Here is a 21,904-nt window from a genome sequence, read left to right as displayed (position 1 = left end):
TACTTTAATCAGTACCAAAGAAGTAGCTCTCCGTTTCAAAAAGGTTGGTGACCCTTGGTGTAGGCAGAGCTCATTTGGCTTAAGCGCCAATCACTCCCACTAGGCTTTTTGAATAGGAACGCTTAACAGGATTTGCCACGCAGTGCCTCTAATCTACTCTAAAAACAAAACTTTTGCGACTACAAGTTTGCATATGCACAATTTTGACATGGAGTCACAATTAGTGATACATAAATACTACCCTCTAATGCAGTCTGCACTAAAGAAAACCAAAACGGTTGGTGATAAACATTTTATTTGTACAGTACTTTTCTAAATACTCATGACACTTAACAAGAAAAGAGGAAACAGCGATGACAATAATAACAAAAAATATACAAATAACGTTAAAAAAAAAATGATGTCAGCGATGTCAGTACGATTTTGGATATTTGAACAGAAATATGACCAAGCTACATACAGGATCCATCATGATACTTTATCAAGTCACCTGGATCTCATGGCTGTCACATCCAACTACAGATGTACAGTATCTGACATCATTTAGCAAACTAGCTGCTAAATCCCTGGTGCTTTTTCTACATGAAATAATTATTTTAGGGGCAGTGTGTGGGTCCTGAGCTACAGACAACCGCCCCCACCCCCACTCGGAGTGCCAAGTGTAACTTCCAAATGTAATTGTAATGTGGGCACAAACTGGCTCAAGTCCACAGTTACAACAACATACTACCTGGTACAGGAGCTGGAAAAGTACAACGTTTAATATATATGTGTAACAAGTCTAAACTTGTCTTATAGTGCTTTAATTTGAAAGGTAGCATACTGTACTCTTGGATTTTGGGTACAAGCCAAATGTGACTTTATAATGCAGGCCTCCTGTTGAAACAAATTTTCAATTTGTATCAATTTTTTTTTATTAAAGGGCTATAGTGCGAGATGACCAGTTGGGAAAGTATCATTAAAACAGCAGTTCCTCAATATTAATGTCTATGGGTAAGGCTAAAGATGTACTGTATACCTCCTTTAAGTAGTGCTGATATGCAGCATGTACATTATATGTACATTGTGGCACAAAGTCAACTGGAGAAGAAAAGAGGGTTCAGTAAAATGTTGCCTATTGCAAAAGTCTCGTTTAGAAAGAAATGGGAAAATGTGTTAACCTGCTTAATCTTAAAATGAATGGGTGAACAGGCAATGGAATATTTCCACCAAACAATTAATTTAACAATAATAGAATTAGGATAAGCATAGATTATTTTCCGTTTGGACATGAAGGTAGGGTGAGTCATTCTTAATGGAATGATAATTGTTAACTTATTGACCAGTATGGATCATACATGAGGGGCAAGATGTAAAAAAAAAAAAAAAAACAACAACTAACAAACCCTAACTATTCAGTAATTATCTTAAGTAGTTCAGAATGGTTGCTGTTTTCTATTCCCACACACTTGTCCCAAAAGGAGCGGACTCTGGCATCCAAACGGCGGTTGATGTCCTCCATCCTTGATGCTGGAAGTGGAAAAGTTGAGGGAAAGAAAAGTGAGGGTAGTGTTGGGAGGGATGCTGGTTGCCCAAATTTTATTGATTGTAGAGTGAGCGCTGCTCCCAGGGCATAGCCTGGATGGTACGTGGCACTGGCGAAGGCTTGAGTGTTGTTGCTCCATTTGCATGGAGGGAGTGGCCAATGGGGTTGATCGTGGTGAGGGGTCGCTGAGGGGTTAACGAGAAAGTGTCCTGGTGCTTCGGCTGTGGTGGAAAGAGGGAAATAGGTGGTGGGGGGTGGAAGAAAAGGAGAATGAAACTGTGCAAAACACGACTTGAGCATGTTCATTGAAATAATTGGAAAAATTAATCTTGTACTGTTGAGTTGAAATGCCAACATGCCTTAAAACAGTAACCTAAGTACAGAGACAGTATATATAAATGTAGAACTTTACAACACCCCCTTAAGTCTGGCAGTATTTCAAACAAGAAGTCATACAATGTTAACGCGCCAAAAGTTAAGGCATGGTCATGTAAGAAATAAATTAGCATACCAATAGAACATTAAACACTTCAAAGTATTCCAATGTGCTATGTTCCCCAGTAGTTGCTGTTTGGCACGCTGCTTTTCCGCAGTTGTAGGAACTGAACTCAGCCCCCCCCCCCCCCACTGCAAAGCTAAAAACGGCAAAATAAGCTTTAAAAGCTACGAGACAATCCACAAATTGAAAAAAATTGATCTAATGAATATCCATGAGTAGCCGCTCATTATCTAATCACAGTATCTTTAATTCAAATGTTGACATTTATTCATTATTCAATTTTTCTTATTTTTGTGCAAATGATAACGCTGCCATCAGCAGTTTACATGTTGACAATGTTATTAATTTAGAGAGGGATTAAACATTTCTTTACCAAGTATGGAATGATTTTGCCACACACGAAAATGGGAATTGGGAGAGACTCAATCTTAGGTTGCACAACTACTGCTCAACATAATGAGCTAGAATAGATAACAATTCTCCAGCAAAATGTGAACAGCAAAAATTTATTATTTCGATAGCTCATACTCAACCCAAATTTCTGCCTTTACAGTGCAACTCAACCCCTCACTAATATTTGAAAATGGCGCTCAAAAGGGGATGTTGCCAGGAGGAGGCAGAGCGACTACAAGATTCAACAAGTGCTGTCGGTAGTCTCTGCTCATCCAATGAGAGGACAAACAGCCAAACTGTGTTTATCGCAATGTTTCACCTAAAGAAGGCGTCACAAAGACGTTTGTTGTCCCTATTTCCAGCTTTCAACAAACATGCACTATAGTCCTGCTCACCATTATTGGCACCCATTAAGGTAAAGTACATAATGTGGAATATCTTCTGGAAAAAATTAATCAACTAAAATATTTTATTTTTCATAGAGAACTTGTGTTTTATCTGAAAGACCAAATGATTAAAAAAAAAATTCAAACAATAAACAATGGGCAGAAAAAATAGCAAACTTCAAATGTGCTCTGTCACTGGTATTGGCACCCTTTCTTGTAAATCTGTATGGAAACACATTGCGACTCACCTTTGGTAAATCACAAACCCTGTTCTAAATGGTATGTGCCCAATTGACATAAATTAAACAATGAATGATGACTTTGATGTTTTAAAAAGCCATCCCCTTTTCCTTTGTCACAATCGTGTAAACAAAGGAGCTGTCTGAGGACATCAAAAGTGCTATAATTCGCAAACACAAGACCTCCAAAGGGTATAGAGCCATCAGCAGTGCGTAATGTTATTAAGAAGTTTGACGAGTATGGAACTGTCAAGAACCTCCATGGACATGGGGGGGAAAGAGAGAATGATGACAGAAGTCTTCAACGGTTGGTGCGAATGGTGGAAAAATCACCACGCCAAACATCCAAAGACCTGAAAGCCAACCTAGAACAGTCTGGGGTCATGATTTCAAGAAGTACCATTCAGCACACACTGAATCAAAAACAGGGCTTCACAGGCAAAGACTATTCCTTTGGGAGACATTAAAAAAAGAATGGCTAACTTTTGACAAGGAGTACCTGGATAAACCACAATTCTTTTGGGAAAATGTTCTGTGGACGGATGAAACAAAAATAGAGCTTTTTGGCAATGCACGCCAACAGTTTGTTTACAGACAGCGCAATGCAGCTTCCAAGGAAAATAACACCCTCCCTACAGTTAAGCATGGTGGAGGATCCATAATTCTGTGAGGCTGCTTTGCTACATCTGGTACTGGAGGTCTTGATCGTATCAAAGGAATCATGAAATCAGAGAATTGTCAAAACATTAGAGTGAGACATGTCCTACCAAGTTTTAGACAACTTAGTTTGAATCGAAAGTCATGGGTCCTCCAGCAAGACAAAAACCCAAAGCACACATCCAAAAGCACACAGGGATGGTTAAAAAGGAAAAGATACTGTTTTAAAATGGCCAGCAATGACTCCTGATCTCAATCTGATTGAAAATCTTTTATATAAGCTGAAATGTGCCATTGGGAAGCCAAACCTGCAAACTTTCAAGAGCTTGAACAATTTGCAATGGAAGAGTGGGGGAAAATACCAGCGGAAAAGTGCAAGAAGCTTAGAGATGGCTACAAGAAGCGTTTGGAAGCTGTGATCACTGCCAAAGGGTGTGCAAACAAATATCAAAGAGGGGTGCCATTATTGCTGCACATGCTGTGTTTTCTATTTTTTCTTTGGAAATACATTATATGCAAGTTCAAAAACAATTTCCTTTGTTGAATTACTTTGGACATCCAATTAAAAGGTCCTGATTATATAAATTTGGTACATTTCCATTTATTTCTGAAGATATTGTAGAGATCACGCAAAAAATGAAAGGGTGCCAATAACAGTGAGCAGGACTGTAATATCAAAATAATGACTAGGGTATGTAGACAGCTTTAGTAAACACGTCCTGTTCATATACTTAATCATTAAAAAAAAGTTGATTTGTGATTGCAGTGCCACAGGAATGGGGATGGTTTTAATAATGTTGTCTATGCAGGAATCTAACTGGTTAATTAATTCTTCATTCCCTGACAGCAGATGGCCTATGACTGATGCAAATGCTAGCAGCTGGTAGTTCGCGTTCATACAGAGTAAATGCTACCATGTTACTGGTGGACAGGAGTACGCATAAATTCTCTTTCTCCTGATGTTAGTAGGCAGACAAGAAAAAACTGCTAGTCAGCATATAGCAGATGGTGGTTTTCTCTCCTACCATGAGATTGGCGCTCAGCCTAGTGTATCCCAAGCTCATCTCCTTTACCTCAGGCACCAGGGGCTGGAGCAGAGAGTAGGAGGATGTTGCTGTAGTGCTGGAAGAGGATATGTGTTTGGAGGAGGAGGAACTCCTCATATTTGCCTGGCTGCTCTGGGACGACACAGTACTGGCCCGGCCCTATTGGCAAAAAACGTGTTAATAGTCATCTATCATCAGTGAAATGAAAACCATGAAAAGTAACAAACCTGGTACAGTATGTTCTCCCTACCTGGTGTGGGTCAGGGACAGACTGGCTGCTCACTCCACCACTCTGGCCTCCCTGGGACATAGGAGAAACGCAGTGGGAAGGCAAAGGTTCCTGTTGATTGTGTCCTCCATGCTGCGATGACATTATGGAGGATGCACTGTTCTGCTGCTGCTGCTGTTGCCGCTGCTGCTGACGGCGAGGTGTAGAAGAGAAATTTGAACGACGACTGCCAGACTAAATGGGAGCAGGGAGGAAAGCAGAGAAAGACTAATTTATAAGGTGGCGTGGCTCAGTGGTGGAGTTGTCGTCTCGCAACCCAGAATTGTGGGTTCAATGGATTCAATGTCATTGTGACCACGTCAAACTATCCTTGAGCAAGATACTAAACCCTCAGTTGCTCCTGATGCCACCACGTCATCAGTAAGTGAACGAGTAGTCGAATGTAAAGCGCTTTGAAGACCTTGTAAGGCTCTTTATAAATTAAGTACCATAAAAATGTGATTATGCACCAAACCCTAACCCAGGGGTAGGGAACCCTCAACCCTGGTCCTCAAGAGCCACTGTCCGGTCTTGTTTTTACATGGCTCCCTCCTCTAACACAGCTGACTCAACGGATCAGCTAAACAGAAAGAGCTGTAGAAGCCTGATAATGATAATGATTCATTGAATCAGGTGTGTTGCTAGAGGGAGAGACGGAAAACAGGCAGGACAGGGGCTCTCGAGGACCAGGTTTCCCTACCCCTGCCCTAAACTGTGACCTTATCATGGTGGAGGGGTTTGTGCGTCTCAATGGATTAGGTTATCTGGACCCACTATTTCAAACATATCGTAATTTCCGGACTACAGACGCTCCCCTACTTACGAACATTCGAGTTACGAACAACGGTACATACGAACATGTCTGCGCGTGTGTCGGAAAATGTCCGGAAAGAGATGCTGTAAGTTAGATTTTGTATTGCGCGCCTTTTTCCGAGTGTTTTCGCTCATAGATAAAGCCATCGCACTCTTCGAGCAGCAAGACCCAAATATTGAACGTTGCACAAAGGTTGCAAATCAATTGAATGATGCCATACAGTGCTACCGCATCATTTATGATGAAAAAAAGAAGGAAACTGTGCAATCGTCGTTGGATCGCTTCTTTCGGCCAGTTTCTAGTAAATCCTCCAAGGAAGATACTCATTAACCCTCATCTTCTTCTCCTCGACCCTCAACTTCTTCCTAAGTGTTCTTCCATTAAGTGTCTCTCGCGCTCTCTCTAACATACAGTACTGTACGTATTCTCTCCATTTTATTAAAAGTTTTTTTCAGTACAAACCAATGCAGGTTACTTGTACAAGCCTTAAACATACTTATATAAACCTTCAATATACTTATATAGGCTTTAAACATAAATTATAATACAAAATACAGCACTGAAAGAAACTTACGAACAAGACCCCAAGATACTTGAACTCCTCCACTTGGGGCTGGACCTCCTCCCCGACCCGGAGAGGGCACTCCACCCTTTTCCGACTGAGGACCATGGTCTCGGATTTGGAGGTGCTGATCCTCATCCCAACCGCTTCACACTCGGCTGCGAACCGCTCCAGTGAGAGCTGGAGGTCACGCCTTGAAGAAGCCAACAGCACCACATCATCTGCAAAAAGCAGAGATGCAATGCTGAGGCCACCAAACCGGACCCCCTCAACGCCTCGGCTACACCTAGAAATTCTGTCCATAAAAGTTATGAACAGAATCGGTGACAAAGGGCAACCTTGGCGGAGTCCAACCCTCACCGGAAACAAATTCGACTTACTGCCGGCAATGCGGACCAGACTCTGACATCGGTCGTACAGGGACCGAATGGCCCGTATCAGGGGGCTCGGTAACCCATACTCCCGAAGCACCCCCCACAGAACTCCCCGAGGTACACGGTCAAACGCCTTCTCCAAGTCCACAAAGCACATGTGGACTGGTTGGGCGAATTCCCACGCACCCTCGAGGATCCTGCTGAGGGTGTAGAGCTGGTCCACTGTTCCACGGCCGGGACGAAAACCACACTGCTCCTCCTGGATCCGAGATTCGACCTCTCGACGGACCCTCCTCTCCAGCACCCCTGAATAGACCTTACCTGGGAGGCTGAGGAGTGTGATCCCTCTAAAGTTGGAACACACCCTCCGGTCCCCCTTCTTAAAAAGGGGAACCACCACCCCGGTCTGCCAATCCAGAGGCACCGTCCCCGATGTCCACGCGATGCTGCAGAGACGTGTCAACCACGACAGCCCCACAACATCCAGAGCCTTCAGGAACTCCGGGCGGATCTCATCCACCCCCGAGGCCCTGCCACCGAGAAGCTTTCCAACCACCTCGGCGACTTCGACCCCAGAGATAGGGGAGCCCACCTCAGAGTCCCCAGACCCTGCTTCCTCAAAGGAAGGCGTGTTGGTGGAATTGAGGAGGTCTTCGAAGTACTCTCCCCACCGGTTCACGACGTCCCGAGTCGAGGTCAACAGCACTCCGTCTCCACTATACACAGTGTTAACGGTGCACTGCTTTCCTCTCCTGAGACGCCGGATGGTGGACCAGAATTTCCTCGAAGCCGTCCGGAAGTCGTTTTCCATGGCCTCACCGAACTCCTCCCATGCCCGAGTTTTTGCCTCAGCGACCGCCAAAGCCGCATTCCGCTTGGCCAGCCGGTACCCGTCAGCAGCCTCCGGAGTCCCACAGGCCAAAAAGGCCCGATAGGACTCCTTCTTCAGCTTGACGGCATCCCTTACCGCTGGTGTCCACCAGCGGGTTCGAGGATTGCCGCCACGACAGGCACCAACCACCTTACGGCCACAGCTCTGATCGGCCGCCTCAACAATTGAAGCGTGGAACATGGTCCACTCGGACTCAATGTCCCCCGCCTCCCCCGGGACAATGGAGAAGCTCTGCCGGAGATGGGCGTTGAAACTCTTTCTGACAGGGGATTCTGCCAGACGTTCCCAGCAGACCCTCACAGTACGTTTGGGCCTGCCTGGTCGGACCGGCATCTTACCCCGCCATCGGAGCCAACACACCACCAGGTGGTGATCAGTTGACAGCTCCGCCCCTCTCTTAACCCGAGTGTCCAACACATACGGCCGCAAGTCCGATGACACGACTACAAAGTCGATCATCGAACTACGGCCTAGGGTGTCCTGGTGCCAGGTGCACATATGGACACTCTTGTGCTTGAACATGGTGTTCGTTATGGACAGTCCGTGGCGAGCACAGAAGTCCAATAACAAAACACCACTCGGGTTTCGATCGGGGGGGCCATTCCTCCTAATCACGCCCCTCCAGGTCTCACTGTCATTACCCACGTGAGCGTTGAAGTCCCCCAGTAGAACGAGGGAGTCTCCAGGGGGTGCGCTCTCCAGCACACCCTCCAAGGACTCCAGAAAGGGTGGGTACTCTGAGCTGCTGTTCGGTGCATAAGCATAAACAACAGTCATGACCCGTCCCCCCACCCGAAGGCGGAGGGAGGCTACCCTCTCATTCACCGGGGTAAACCCCAACGTACAGGCGGCTAGCTGGGGGGCAATGAGTATGCCCACACCTGCTCTGCGCCTCTCACCGTGGGCAACTCCAGAGTGGAAGAGGGTCCAGCCCCTCTCGAGAGGATTGGTACCAGAACCCAAGCCGTGTGTGGAGGTGAGTCTGACTATATCTAGTCTGAACTTCTCAGCCTCGCACACCAGTTCAAGCTCCTTCCCTGTCAGAGAGGTGACATTCCATGTCCCCAGAGCTAGCTTCAGTAGCCGGGGGTCAGACCGCCAAGGACTTGGTCTTGTTCTTGTTCACGAGTGAGGGTAGGTTAGAGCGGGAGATCGACAGGCGGATCGGTGCAGCGTCTGCAGTGATGCGGACGCTGTATCGGTCCGTTGTGGTGAAGAAGGAGCTGAGCCGAAAGGCAAAGCTCTCGATTTACCGGTCGATCTACGTTCCTACCCTCACCTATGGTCACGAGCTGTGGGTCGTGACCGAAAGAATAGGATCCCGGATACAAGCGGCCGAAATGAGTTTCCTCCGCAGGGTAGCCGGGCTCTCCCTTAGAGATAGGGTGAGAAGCTCGGTCATCCGAGAGGGACTCAGCGTCGAGTCGCTGCTCCTCCACGTTGAGAGGAACCAGTTGAGGTGGCTCGGGCATCTGGTTCGAATGCCTCCTGGACGCCTCCCTGGGGAGGTGTTCCGGGCATGTCCTAACGGCAGGAGGCCCCGGGGACGACCCAGGACACGCTGGAGAGACTATGTCTCTCGGCTGTCCTGGGAACGCCTTGGGGTCCCGTCGGATGAGCTGGCTGAAGTGGCTGGGGAGAGGGAAGTCTGGGCTTCCCTGCTAAAGCTGCTGCCCCCGCGACCCGACACCGGATAAGCGGAAGAAGACGGACGGACGGACGGGCAACTTACGAACGAATTCACCTTACGAACAATCGCTCGGAACGTAACTCGTTCGTAAGTTGGGGAGCGTCTGTATAGGCCGTTACTTTCTTCCTATGCTATGAACCCTGGGGCTTTTATTGTGCCACGGTTTATTTAATTTTACTGATGAGCTTCAAGTCCCATCACATGTGACCAATGAAATTACTGAATATGCATGGATTAAAAGCAAAACATTTTCACTTGACTGAATTTGTTTAATATTTAAATTGACTGTGGGCAATTAACACAAATCTTGCAAGGCAATAGGGCGCATACTGATTATTTTTAAATAATAATAATAATAATAAGAAGAAGAAGAAGGCATTATTCAGGGATGAAAGAGGTGACAAGTATACAACCGCTCTAGTTTTTTTTTTTTAATATTTCATACTTCAAAACATCAATAATATAATATCTATCTATACGTGGTCATGTTATGCTATATAAGCAGGGTTGGAAGGCTGATGTGTTAAATTGTATTTTTCTGATAGTTTCTAGTTACCCGTTTAAAAAAAATGCAGTTAGTAACGTAATTCAATTATCATACTATTAAAGTAATATAACAGTTGAGGAACAATCACAGAACCTTCAGGTTGGGAAACAGCCACCCTAACCACTGACCTACTACTAGTGTCAGGTAGAATCCTTGTTTACCTCCATTTTGGTCTCCTTTGGGACACATCAGCAATATGTTAGCTAACAACAAGTCTAGCATAGCTCAAGTGGTAAAGTGGCTGTCTTCCATGCTGAAGATTGTGAGAAGAACACTTTTGGCTTTTGCCACCCAGAAGAAGACGAGACATCAATGTGAATTGTATAGGAGACATTACTTAACTCTTTGACTGCCATGGACGTTAAAAGACGTCAAGTAAAAACCTACGGAGGGCCGCCAATGACGTTAAAAGACGTCATCCAATTTTTTGAAAAAATTTTTTTGAAACGGGTGGAGGAAAGCCTTGGCCAGCTGCTGTGAAAGTTTCAAGCAGATCTAGTTAGCCTAATGACTATTTTTGGCCCCTAGATGGCAGCAATGACTCTCTTTTGACAAGATTGGGTAGGCGTCAGTAGAAGACGTGAGGCGGAGCTAGAGGGGACAATGGCTGGGGAAGGGAAGAAAACATGGCGACCGGTTGCAAGCAGCTCACGGTCGAGCAGTTTTTTTCAAAGACGAAAAGCATCGACCAACGCGAAAGAGCACATTGATGACGACGATGATCATCATCGATGATGATGATGGTGACTCAGAGGTTGAAAGCGTTGACGCGGCAGCTATGACGACGTCATAAAGGTTCACTGGCTAGCGATGCTAACACCGGAAAACGCAGAGCACAACCGAGCACGCTCAGGCGGACGTTCAATCGGACGACGAAGAGTGCCCCGAGTCCAATGCATATTCATCGGAGGAGTGGGTACAGTCTGCTACTTGCTATTCCCCGGAAAAAAAGGCCGTCAAGAAAGTGTAACGTCTGCACGCGAAAGGAGCCATCGCAAGTGAAACTAATCTGTTGTGCAAATCCTGCTGCGTCTCCTTGCACGCATGGGAGCGTTACAAAAAGAAAAACTGTATTTGAAACATCCACATAATTGTAAATAGTACCACAGTTGCACACATTTGTAAATAGTTTGCGAAATTGTTTTGTCAAATTGTTACACTGTTGAATGGAAATAAACGTATTTTGCAACCAAAAAACACTTTTTCATTGTTGGTGATAGCGTTTTACAGAAGTAAAGCACTATTTAGGTGTTTGTGGCATCATTCATGGACAAAAAGAAGTGTACAATTCACTAGAGTGCATGAAATAACATCGTTTCACAAAAAGCTCTTTTTCTCCGCTTTTTGTTTCAAAACAGAGCATTTCGGTGAAACTAACCATTTTCTATTGTTGATTACTGAAGAACGGAATAAGGTAGAAACAAACTTTTTTTTTGTAGTATGTGTGTTTCCATAGTCCAAACACAACATTTTCTGTGGACCTTGAAAGATCAGTCAAAATGCTTAAATCGGCTGGCACTGGCGACATCCCGTTTCTGAAAACGTCTGGCAGTCAAAGAGTTAAGCATGAATCATTCTATAACACCATCTTTACACAGACCTACCTGGGTGGGTGTTGCAGCACTACAACGGTGTTGAGCCAGCTCTAGCATTGTCCTGTAACTCTTGGAGCAGGAAGGACAGTCAAAGCGGTTTGGTCCATCATCATGTATCCTCTGGTGGTTGCGGAGATATCGTGCCAAACGAAAGGCCTTCCCACAACGATCACACATGTAGCGCTTCTGACCATGTATTCGCATATGGTTACGCAAAGACATGTAGTTGGTGTAGGGCTTGCTGCAAAAGTCGCATCTGTATCGTGGAAAGAAAACGACATGTTGAATGATAGACATGATTGCAAGTAGAGTGTTGGTTAGTTGTATTATTTCTCCATGTAAAAAGCAAAGTTGAAAGAACTGAGCCAGTAAAGGGGTTTCTTCATCTTAAAAGGTATAATGGATGACGTTTATTGGCTGCGTTTTCTGGGTGGATCATCTTAATTATTGGTCATCCATCCTGTCAATCAATCTGGAGAAATGTTTACGTAACGTCGTCATGCTTGCTCTTTCCTAGCTGGGGATGTGCACTCCCGAGTCTTTGTAGCATGTAGCCGGCATGAGCTTCAGTTTCAGCCATTCACTGTAGCTCCACCGATCTCACCATATACTATGAAAATGGCTGTGAGTCGCTAGAAGATGTCTATGAAGCGAAATTGGCTGCAGACTGCAATTATTATTTTTTATGCGCACGCTCTGGGAAGGTGAGCTCGCTCGTACACGCTTCTGACATTTCATAGGCGTTTACACGGGACGAGCACTAGAGCAGTTAACATGGTCTTGCGCATGCGTATTTTTTTAATAAGTGACAAAAAGACTCATAGAAATTGCAACAGTTACTGAGAAATCAACATACTTTTCACATTTTATGCCTTTATTTGCATTTTTTTTTACAGAATATGTATACATTGTAAGGATGGGAATTGATAAGATTTTTACGATTCAATTCTTTATCGATTCTTTTTTGGAAAAAAAGGTGAACAAACAGATTAGCATCCACTTTTTATATGTCTAAGTTGTATCTCTAAACAAGAGACATGTTTAAAAGTAACATGGCCTTACAAACCCAACAGTGAAGTTTTAAGAGGTCCACATTCGAGATCCCAAGAAAAAAAGAAAAAGAAAAAAAGATTTGAAAGTAAACATAACTACATTTTTTTAAATCATCTTCTGTAGGAATTCACAAAATACATCCTAGATTATTTTGTGACAATAATGTCCAACTCCAGTAACATTTCAACACTCATATGAACTGAGCACTGAAAAACTCCTCCCTTCCTCAATCAAAACAGACGCAGCCAGTAGACTGGTGTGTGACTCCCGTGAGCAGATTCAGAATGTGTGGAAGTAGCCAGTGTGGCTTTGAAGTCATTGTCTGCTTGTGTAAGTCAAGTATGTACGTCTTTGCACGTTTTACAACCTTGAATGAACCCTGATGAAAAAAACAACACTCGTGGGCACACTTGCTCGTTGCTGATGCTACGCAAGCAAAATGGTGCATTCAGGGTACTTTCACATTGTCAGAAACTTCGGTTTTCTTCAATATTAAACGTTTTAAGGGGGAAACAATCGGTCATTTGGCCCAATTGACCGATTGTTTTGGCCAATGTTTGAAGGGCAATAATCAGCCGATTAATCGGTTGTTCCCTAATCAGTGGCGACATCCCATGATTCAAACGCCAAATTGGGCAAGGACAAACTCAAAATCCCATTTTGGTGAAAAAGAGAAAACTAAGAAGAAACCACAAAAGATGAGTAGGGATGGGAATCGAAAACCGGTTCTTGTTGAGAACCGGCTCCAAGTGTTTCAATTCCTTGGCATCATTTGCCGTTTTTGCTAATGATTCCCTTATCGGTTCCGTGTGGGACGATGACGTCACCACATGCACGAGTCACGCGACACTTTTACATGCGCGCCGAGCAACAAACATGGCGCCACGCTCAAAAGTTTGTTGACATCTTTCAAGAAAAGCTAACAACAGGCCAACTTGCAATGTTTGCAAATTGGATATTACGTCTAAGGGGGGAAACACTACCACTATGCAAATGCATCTGCACACGCAGCATGCGATGACTGTCTGCCGTGTTTGGGAGTGCTCCGGAGCCCACCCAGCAGCAACGGCCGCCAGCAATGCAAGCGTTCTCCTATCTACACTCCAGGTACTGGTAGTAACTATATTAACGCCAGTTTGACTTTATGTGAAACGTGCCGTTAGTAACTGTTAATGTTAAATCCCGTATCTCACTAAACAGCGCCGGCTTGCAAGGGTAAACACCGCAGGCCGCGAGTGTTGTTTCATCAGGGTTCATTCAAGGTTGCAAAACGTGCAGCAATGTACAGAACAAACCATGACTTAAAAGCAACACTCGCAACCTTGGTGTTGCTTTATTTGATATTGACAAAATGTTTACGTTTTTGTTGATTATGGCAGCACCACAACTGTATGGACAAAAGTAGCACTGTTTTACCTGTAGAAAGACCTAATTTCCCACGAGGACCAGCGCATAGCGTCGTCTTTGAGCTCACGGCAGTGAGTGAAAGCCAGGTCAATGTTGATCCTTCCTGTCCATTCATTTGGATAGCCTCCCTTTTTCCTTTTTTTTGTCTCCTCATATAAAACTCTTCGGTTGTTTTGCAGCTTCTACCATGACAGCAGTATTCGCGCGTAGACGTTTGAATGGAGTTCCGCATGGGGAAAGGGGGAAGTAACGTACTGTATGCCATAAAGCAGTCCACATTTGTAGTTTTTTGTGTGGCAAGGTTCCTGCCACCCTCCTGAAAGTTGCTTAGTGCCAGTAAAAGCGATACAGACCCCCTCAGGCCTTGACAAATGTACCATTCAACTTTTTGTAAGTCGATGTTTCATCAGAAGAGTTAGGAAAATGCTTTGTGAAGGTTGAAAAGGTCCTAAGTGTTGCTTTAAAATAAAAACAAGGTTTAAAGTAGCACTAAGGAACTTTTCAACCTTAATAAAATATTTACATAACTCTTCTGATGAAATATTGACTTAAAACTAGTTGAATGGTACCTTTGCCATGCCCTGAGGAGGTCTGTAAGATTGTTACTGGCACTTAACAACTTTGAGGAGGATGGTAAGAACACAGCCATATAAAAACTACAAATGTGCTGACTGCTTTATGGCAGGGGTAGGCAAGCTCGGTCCTTGTGAGCCGTAGTCCTGCATGTTTTTGATGTCTCCCTCCTCAAACACAGCTGAGAGGCTCCTGCAGAACGTAATTATGAGCTGATGATTTGAAACACCTGGGTTGCAGGCAGGAGACACCAAAGACATACAGGACTGCGGCTCTCTAGGACCGAACTTGCCTATCCCTGGCTTTATGTCATACGTCACTTCCCCCTTTCTTCATTCGTTACAAAGTCAGAAGTCAATATGACTGGCCTGAGCTCAAAAACTATGCAATGCGCTTGTCCTCATGGGAAATGTGGTCTTCCTTCAGGCATAACATTACCGCTTTTGTCCATATGGCGCCGCCATAATCAACATAAATTGAAAGTTGCTTAGTGTTGCTTTAAAGTAGGATCTTCTTTACAATATCAAGAATAGTTTAAAGTATCTACCTGAAGTCTCCAGTCTTGTGCGTGAGCTTGTGGTTGAGCAAGGAGCTGGCATGTTTGTAGGCGCAGTTGCATAAGTCACATACATACGGCCTCTCATCTGAATCCATGTCATCTGATGCGGATGTTGCTGGTACTGGTGCTCTGGATTCTAAGGACAGGCTGGAACTGGAGAGAGAGGCTGAAGATAGACTGGAGCTTGAGAGTGCAGCTGACGATGAAGGAAGTTGATCACACCAGTTGATGGTCGAACTCGACTGTCACAAAAGATTGACAAATTACGTTACTATAGTGTGTGCTGTGTCAACGCGCGTTTCTGATTGGTGGGTGGGTTTCACGCTCGTTCCAGATTGGCTGCTTTCTCGAGGGCGGAAGCAAGTTGAGGCTGTATGTACTCGAATGTGGAACGACAACATGAATAAAAGAGAGATAAAATAAAACACCAGACAGGAGTGTGGCCTCCTGCAGTTCATTTCCCCTACCCCGTTTGGACCCCACATTTTTGGCGACGTGCAGCGGGCGCTATGCGCGGAGACGACCCGTACTGTGGACGCGAGAACGCGCAGGAACGGATAACAAAATACTGCCGGTATCTGCATTCAATTTGAGCCAGGAAAAATCCCGTAAGTAAATAGTTTGTGAGAGATTTGGAGGGGGTGACAACAAAAGGGGACCAACTTAATAGTTACTGATACGCATCAGAGCTTTTGAGATTGCTCATCGCCTCAACGTCTGAAGTGACTATTGGGTATATGCCACGGAGGAGGCGGGACTTCAGTAAGTCACACACCCACGCTGTTTCCGGTTACTGTCGCGACATATAGGCCGTGTCCCGATACTTGCACTTCCACCCTTTGTGCCCCTCAATTGCGCGTTCCCGTCGATGGGTGCAAGTGTGTAGCGCAGGGGTGGGCACACTCGGTCCTCGAGGGCCGGAGTCCTGCAGGTTTTGGATGTTTCCATTCTCCAACACAGCTGATATATGATCAGCTCATAAGCAAGCTCTGCATAAACCTGATAACGATCCTGTTGATTTGAATCAGCTGTGTTGGAGGGAAAAATCCAAAACCTGCACTCCGGGCCTTGAGGACCGAGTTTGCCCATCACTGGTGTAGTGTGTTTGTCTCAGTTCCCCAAAGCATTTCAGAGAGCTGAGACGCCCTGCGCGCTCACGGCAATTGGTGGGAGCGCGCAATTGAGGGACACAAGGGTGGAAATGGGAGTATTGGGGCACGACCTATATGTCGCAAAATTAACCGGAAACAGCGTAGGTGTCACGTGTGTGACTTACTGAAGTTGGAAGTTTGTGGCATCTACATAGTTCAGAAAGTAGCAAATATGCTACTGTACGTTGTCAGTGACCTTTTTTTTTTTTTTATCATTTCATCCTCCGACTCCGCTCCTACTAATGTAGGAGTCATATGATGCAACAACAGATATACAGTATTTGTAGTTTACAAAAAAACAGGAGCAGGACGTTATCGGTGGAAAGAAAGCAGTTGTCGTGCATCCCTAATACATACATTTTATTTAAAAAAATAATCGTGTACATCTTTTTTTGCGTGCGCGCACACCCACACGCGCGCACACTTACACACACACCTACCGCTCTTGTGTCTGAACGCTCTTGTTTCCGGTTGGTCGAGGTTAGTTTGGTTTCCTTAAACTCACAATATTGCAGACAATCGTGCATTTGAGGATGGTGAAATCAAACTCATTTGTTTTGCAACTAACAGTTCAAAATATTACGTGTACCACCTTGTGTGGCATTGGCACCTACTAACAACGTCGGTCACAAATGTTAGCAATAGCTGCACGTCTCGATGATTCTCCACAACAGTCGCTAGTCGCTACCATACTACGGACCGGCCACAGTACCCATTTGCTTGGTACCGGACATATATATTTATTGTCTAATTTAAAGTAATGGTCGTAACGATGACCAACACTAAATTAAACCACTTAACGTTGTAGCAAATAGTCAAACTAGGCCACAAGCCGCCCCGGTGCCTTAGCAGAACGCTCAAGAAGATGCCCACACAAACTGAACGTATAGTTTTTCCGATTGACGTGCGACTCACACATGACAAGTATACTACAATGTTAGTATTCCCGAGACACAGATGTATTTGTATCATGACATGAATATGTAGTCTGGTTCGTTAGCTAACATTTTGGGCAGTGTTGGTTCTTACGTCGTGTGGATCCTTTTTCCAGAACAATTGGGAGCAATGGCCGAAAGACTCTGTCGATGTCACATAATTCACTCCATTTCTGTCAGGAAAATCTCCATGTGAGCTGCCGGTATTAGTCCTAGCATACATCGTTGAGAATGAGGTTCTCTGTATTTCGTAAATTACAATCCAAGACGCTTTGTCAGGATGTTCTGTAAAGAAAAAAATATTTCTTCTTTGAAATAACAATTTTGGCGGTGGACAAGTGGAAGAATAAGTTTTACTACTGCCATCTGTTGGACTGGAGTATAATAAAACGAAAGCAATGCATATTATTTTCGTGTCGATTTTCAAATTGTATGTAGCTTTTTCTTCTTCTTTTTAAAAAAGTTATTACTACAATATATTACTTTATTTCGTTACATTTTTTTGTAAAAGTACTTTGTAAATACAAAGCTACTTTCGCCTTCATCATGCATACATACGTATACTGTACTGTGCATAGATTCTTTCTTTTATTTTAAATAAACAGAATAGATCAGATCGATGCTACTTTTCCGTTTTTTCAATTTCTATTTTTTAAACAAAAAAACCGCAAGATGACTCATTCCCGTTCAATGGAAGCAGTAACACTGCCTCCTTGTGGATGAAGGAAGGACCTTATTATCATTATTATTACTGTTATTATTATTGTTCCACCATAGATATGAACACAAGATAGTTCGTCCGCGGCGTGAGCCAATGGGAAGAAACGTAAGCACAGGGCGACCATATAGGGACAGAGCTGCTCGATCAACACTGATCTAAGACTTTTGAAGCCGCGACGCCGCCATATTACCACTCCCAAAAAACGTTTCTCGGCATATGATCCTTTACACTTAAAAGTATAAAAGCTGGAGAACATTTGAGACAGTACTTCGTAGAAACAGCATGATTAAAAAAAATGTTTTTTAAATTTGTTAAACATTAACAAGAGGACTTCAGACATTTTACAACTTGCCTTAAATAAATGTACTGTATAAATTATGCCCTTAATGATGTTTACAGGCGGAAACTTGTATAGTTTTTTAATTAAAGAATTATACCTGTAATTCAACAAAAGATGCGTCTTTAAAATCTAATATTGGGATCTAAGGAACTGAGCGATAAAAGAAAACGGGGTCTACCGCCCACTTGTTAAAAAAATAGACCACACACACATTGCACTGCACACATTCTAAACCCAAATTGGTTGAGTTCACTGAAAATTAGCTTGGAAACTGACTGCTTTAAACCGCATTAGTTTTTAGGTAAAACTTAGCATGTTAAGTAGAAAAATAATGATGTAGCCTACAGCTGAACATTTTTTGTTTAATTATTTGTATTAATTTGAAATATGCAAAGTTCTAACTTACTGTTATTTATAACAAGTTGATATAAATAATAGCTTCTTGTACACTGTAAACCCAAAGTACTGTAATAAAGTTGACTAGAAATGTACGTCAGTCTTCTTCGTCATTAATTACCGATTCACATAAAGGGAAGTGCTATAGGTCTTTCTAGATACACCATATTTGAGCCCACATGTACAGTATGTATATTTTTTCTGTATAATAAACTCTGTATGGTTTACAAAAATCAATTCATGTTTTTAAAACTAATTCCAACATTAACATTATATGATTACTCTGTAAAAATAACAAAAGCCATAAATTATTATGAAATTCAAGTTCATGACCTGAACAAATGTAAACTGACTTGAACCTCATCTGTAAGTAAATGAAAATATCCCAGAGATTTTTTTTATTTTTTATTGTCAGGCATCCAAATCTCTCACCTGAGATGTAGTGTATTCTCATCAGTGAACTAAGTGAAAATATATTGATACATATATTGTATTAATAGACAATATTGGACTAAATCCTTACGCTTATCTTACAAACATTTCTTAAATGACCGCCATCAGTCTACCTGCAACAATATTTGTGAGACGTTCTTGAGTTTTTTTTCTCCATAAAACTCTTGGTACCTCTCTGTTAAAAAGATAGAAAACCACTGTCACATAGTCACTAACATAATTTGTAACAGAAACAAGCAATAATAAATACATTTGAAAATATTGATAATTCACTAATGAAACTCAGGTCTTGCTTGTGACTTGTAGACTAACAAGTCATATAAAGAAAACAAATTCATATAACTGGCTTTAACAAAAAAATGTGGTTATTTTCAATTCATATTTTGTTGCACAACCTTTTGAAGAAATTATTTTAATCCAACGATTTCTGTAACTCTCAATGAGACTTCAACACCTGTCGACATTGACTCCCAATGAGCAAACTGCTCTAGCTGTGGCTTGAAGGGTCCCTTTTCCAGACTTGCATGTTTCAGTTCCTTTTGAGACCAATGCCTTGATGGTCTTGAGATTTAATCAGAGTCAACTCCACATATCACATAGGTAGGTCAGTGTTATTTTCTTTGTATGCCTTTTTTTTTGTGCATCCATAAACACAAGAGCCGATGTGACTTGGTTAAGCTCCAGTCTCGTCAATTTCAAGTTACTTCAGTGAACGTAGACCTTCAAAATCAAAACATTTAAAGTGTGACTAAACTATGGGTTAATACATGGTTAATACTTGATGAAACTGCTTTGCGATAGCTTCACATCTGTTATTTCAGTATGGACCATTTGATCTGCTCCTTGGCTGACTGCAGAACCTGGAAGAATCACACAAAGTTTATTATATAGGTGACATAATTCAGCATGATCACATTCATTTGTGATTTTAACTAGGCTTTATTTCTTAATGACATTTTTTTAAATCAAAAGAGGAGTACGCATTTGCATTGCGCCTTACCAAGATATAACCATTAGATGTCACACTGACCATATTTTTAGTTAACCGAACAGGACAACCAAAGCAGACTTGTTTGATTTGAGTAACAGTATTAACTCAGTAAAAAATAAATAAGACAATTTATCTGCGTTTGAATATCGTCAGCTCATTTTGCACAGACAAACAACACACCCAAGACAACACAACCTCATTTCTCAAATGTGAATGCAGCTGCAAACGTACTTAAAGAAGCACAGACTGAGACTGAGCTTGAACTCAGTCTTATTTTAATTGTGATGAAAGTGAAGTACAATGAGATTCTTCTGTCCTTGTATATTTGCATCAAAAGTGCAAAGTGAGATCCATTCCCATCTGGTCATTTGAGACAAGCAGGAAAACACCTGTAAATACTATTACTACTACTACTATACTAAGTAGGACGTTCAAAATTATTCACCCCCTTTTCTGTCAGTGCAGTCAAATGAGTCGAAGTTCCCTGACAATTTCAGAATGATCTAATTGACCTAAATGACTGATGATTAAAAAAAAAGAAAAGTTAATCTATGTGTAATCTAGTCTCAGTATAAATGCATCTGCTCTGTGGTGGCTTCAGGAACAAAAAGGCATCATGAAGACCAAGGAACACACCAGGTAGGTCCATGATAAAGTTGTAGATAGGTTGAAACCAGGAATAGGATATAAAAAGATATTACAAGTTTTAAACATCTCACAGAGCACTGTTTGCTCAATCATATTAACATGGGGGGATCAGATCATTGTAAACCCAACAAGACCCGGCCATCGCTCTAAACTTTTAGCCCAAACAAGGAGAGCACTGATCAGAGATTCAGCCAAGAGGTCCATGATCACTCTGGATGAACTGCAGAGATCCACAGCTAAAGTGGGAGAATCTGTTCAAAGGACAACTAACAACTATAACTATGACCTATATGGAAGAGTGGCAAGAAGAAAGCCATTTCTCAAAGAAAACCATAAAATGTTTGCCACAAGCCACATGGGAAACACAACAAACATGGATAAAGGAGCTCTGGTTAGATGAGACCAATATTTAACTTTTTGGGCTAAGTGTAAAACGTTACGTTTGGCGTAAAAGTAACACTGTACATCACCCTGAAAACACCATCCCACAATCAAACCTGGTGGTGGCAACATCATAGTCTGGAGCGGCTTTTTTTCACCATGGAGATGGAAGATTGTTAAGAGTTGATGAGAAAATGGGTGGAGCCAAATACAGGGCAATTTTAGAAGAGAACCTGTTGGAGTCTGCCAAAGACCTGAGACGAGACGGAGGTTTACCTTCCAACAAGACAATGGGCATTATTCACTAACGTGCGTACGCACCAATTTGTGCGCAAAACATGCGTTCACATGAAATGTGTCCATTCATCAATATCTTCTTACTTGAATTTGTGCATATTCTGCGAACAATTTTAGCCACGTTAGTACGCTGAAGCTGGAAATCAATGGAGCCGCTTCCATGAATCCAGGGCTTCACTTTTCCTATCGATCCAGTAGCTCTAACACATGCACACTACAAATCTAGACCAACATTTCCACAATTTTACAGTTGACAAATGACTGTCAAAAAGATGGAACATGTCGCCGCTGTCTTGCTTGTGATCCAAAATGTCACTTTTCTAAAAATACAAAATATACTAGATATTTATCCCTGACTTTTACCCCTTATTTTAACAACTTGCGCAATATTTGTTTATTGATCGTCTCATAATTATTTTTTTTCATTGCGTGTTTTGCAAACAGTATTCTCTCATTTAGATTTGGAATAAAAAATGCTTGACATCCTTATTATGTGCTGTCAGGTATTTCAA

General features: G+C 42.8%; 2 protein-coding genes across 3 annotated transcripts in view; both read right to left on the bottom strand.

The window, feature by feature from the left end:
• Positions 1 to 278: 278 nt before the first annotated feature.
• On the bottom strand, positions 279 to 17,496 carry LOC144042765 (uncharacterized). Of its 2 annotated transcripts, none has more exons than XM_077555718.1 (6): positions 17,260 to 17,496; positions 15,068 to 15,321; positions 11,497 to 11,743; positions 4,996 to 5,208; positions 4,773 to 4,904; positions 279 to 1,746 (listed from the first exon to the last, which is right to left on the bottom strand). In XM_077555718.1, exons 1-6 carry the CDS (start codon positions 17,386 to 17,388, stop codon positions 1,579 to 1,581), a joined length of 1,143 nt encoding a protein of 380 aa, XP_077411844.1. In that variant the 5' UTR covers positions 17,389 to 17,496; the 3' UTR covers positions 279 to 1,578. The 2 variants fall into 2 exon arrangements, with proteins under 2 accessions (XP_077411844.1, XP_077411843.1); XM_077555717.1 differs by having other exon boundaries at positions 4,725 to 4,904; positions 17,260 to 17,494.
• Positions 17,497 to 18,804: 1,308 nt separating this feature from the next.
• Positions 18,805 to 21,904, bottom strand: part of copz2 (COPI coat complex subunit zeta 2) — a 47,855-nt gene continuing 44,755 nt past the window's right edge. The window contains exon 9 of the mRNA XM_077555719.1: positions 18,805 to 19,935. Within this exon, the coding sequence (XP_077411845.1) occupies positions 19,888 to 19,935 (48 nt within the window). The 3' untranslated portion in view covers positions 18,805 to 19,887. The remainder of the gene's footprint in view (positions 19,936 to 21,904) is intronic.

The sequence above is a fragment of the Vanacampus margaritifer genome, chromosome 2 (assembly GCF_051991255.1).
Source record: "Vanacampus margaritifer isolate UIUO_Vmar chromosome 2, RoL_Vmar_1.0, whole genome shotgun sequence".
In the NCBI taxonomy this organism is placed as follows: Eukaryota; Metazoa; Chordata; class Actinopteri; order Syngnathiformes; family Syngnathidae; genus Vanacampus; species Vanacampus margaritifer.
Note: the sequence above shows the minus strand (reverse complement) of the source record. Positions and strands in the feature narration are given on the sequence as shown.

Excerpts from the sequence above, each read along its gene's own strand:
- LOC144042765 (XM_077555717.1), bottom strand. The coding sequence starts at position 17,388 with ATGTATGCTAGGACTAATACCGGCAGCTCACATGGAGATTTTCCTGAC. Across the intron at positions 15,322-17,259 it reads GGAAAAAGGATCCACACGAC|TCGAGTTCGACCATCAACTG; the intron begins GTAAGAACCAAC and ends CTTTTGTGACAG. Across the intron at positions 1,747-4,724 it reads GGCTGAGCGCCAATCTCATG|CCGAAGCACCAGGACACTTT; the intron begins GTAGGAGAGAAA and ends TTTCCACCACAG.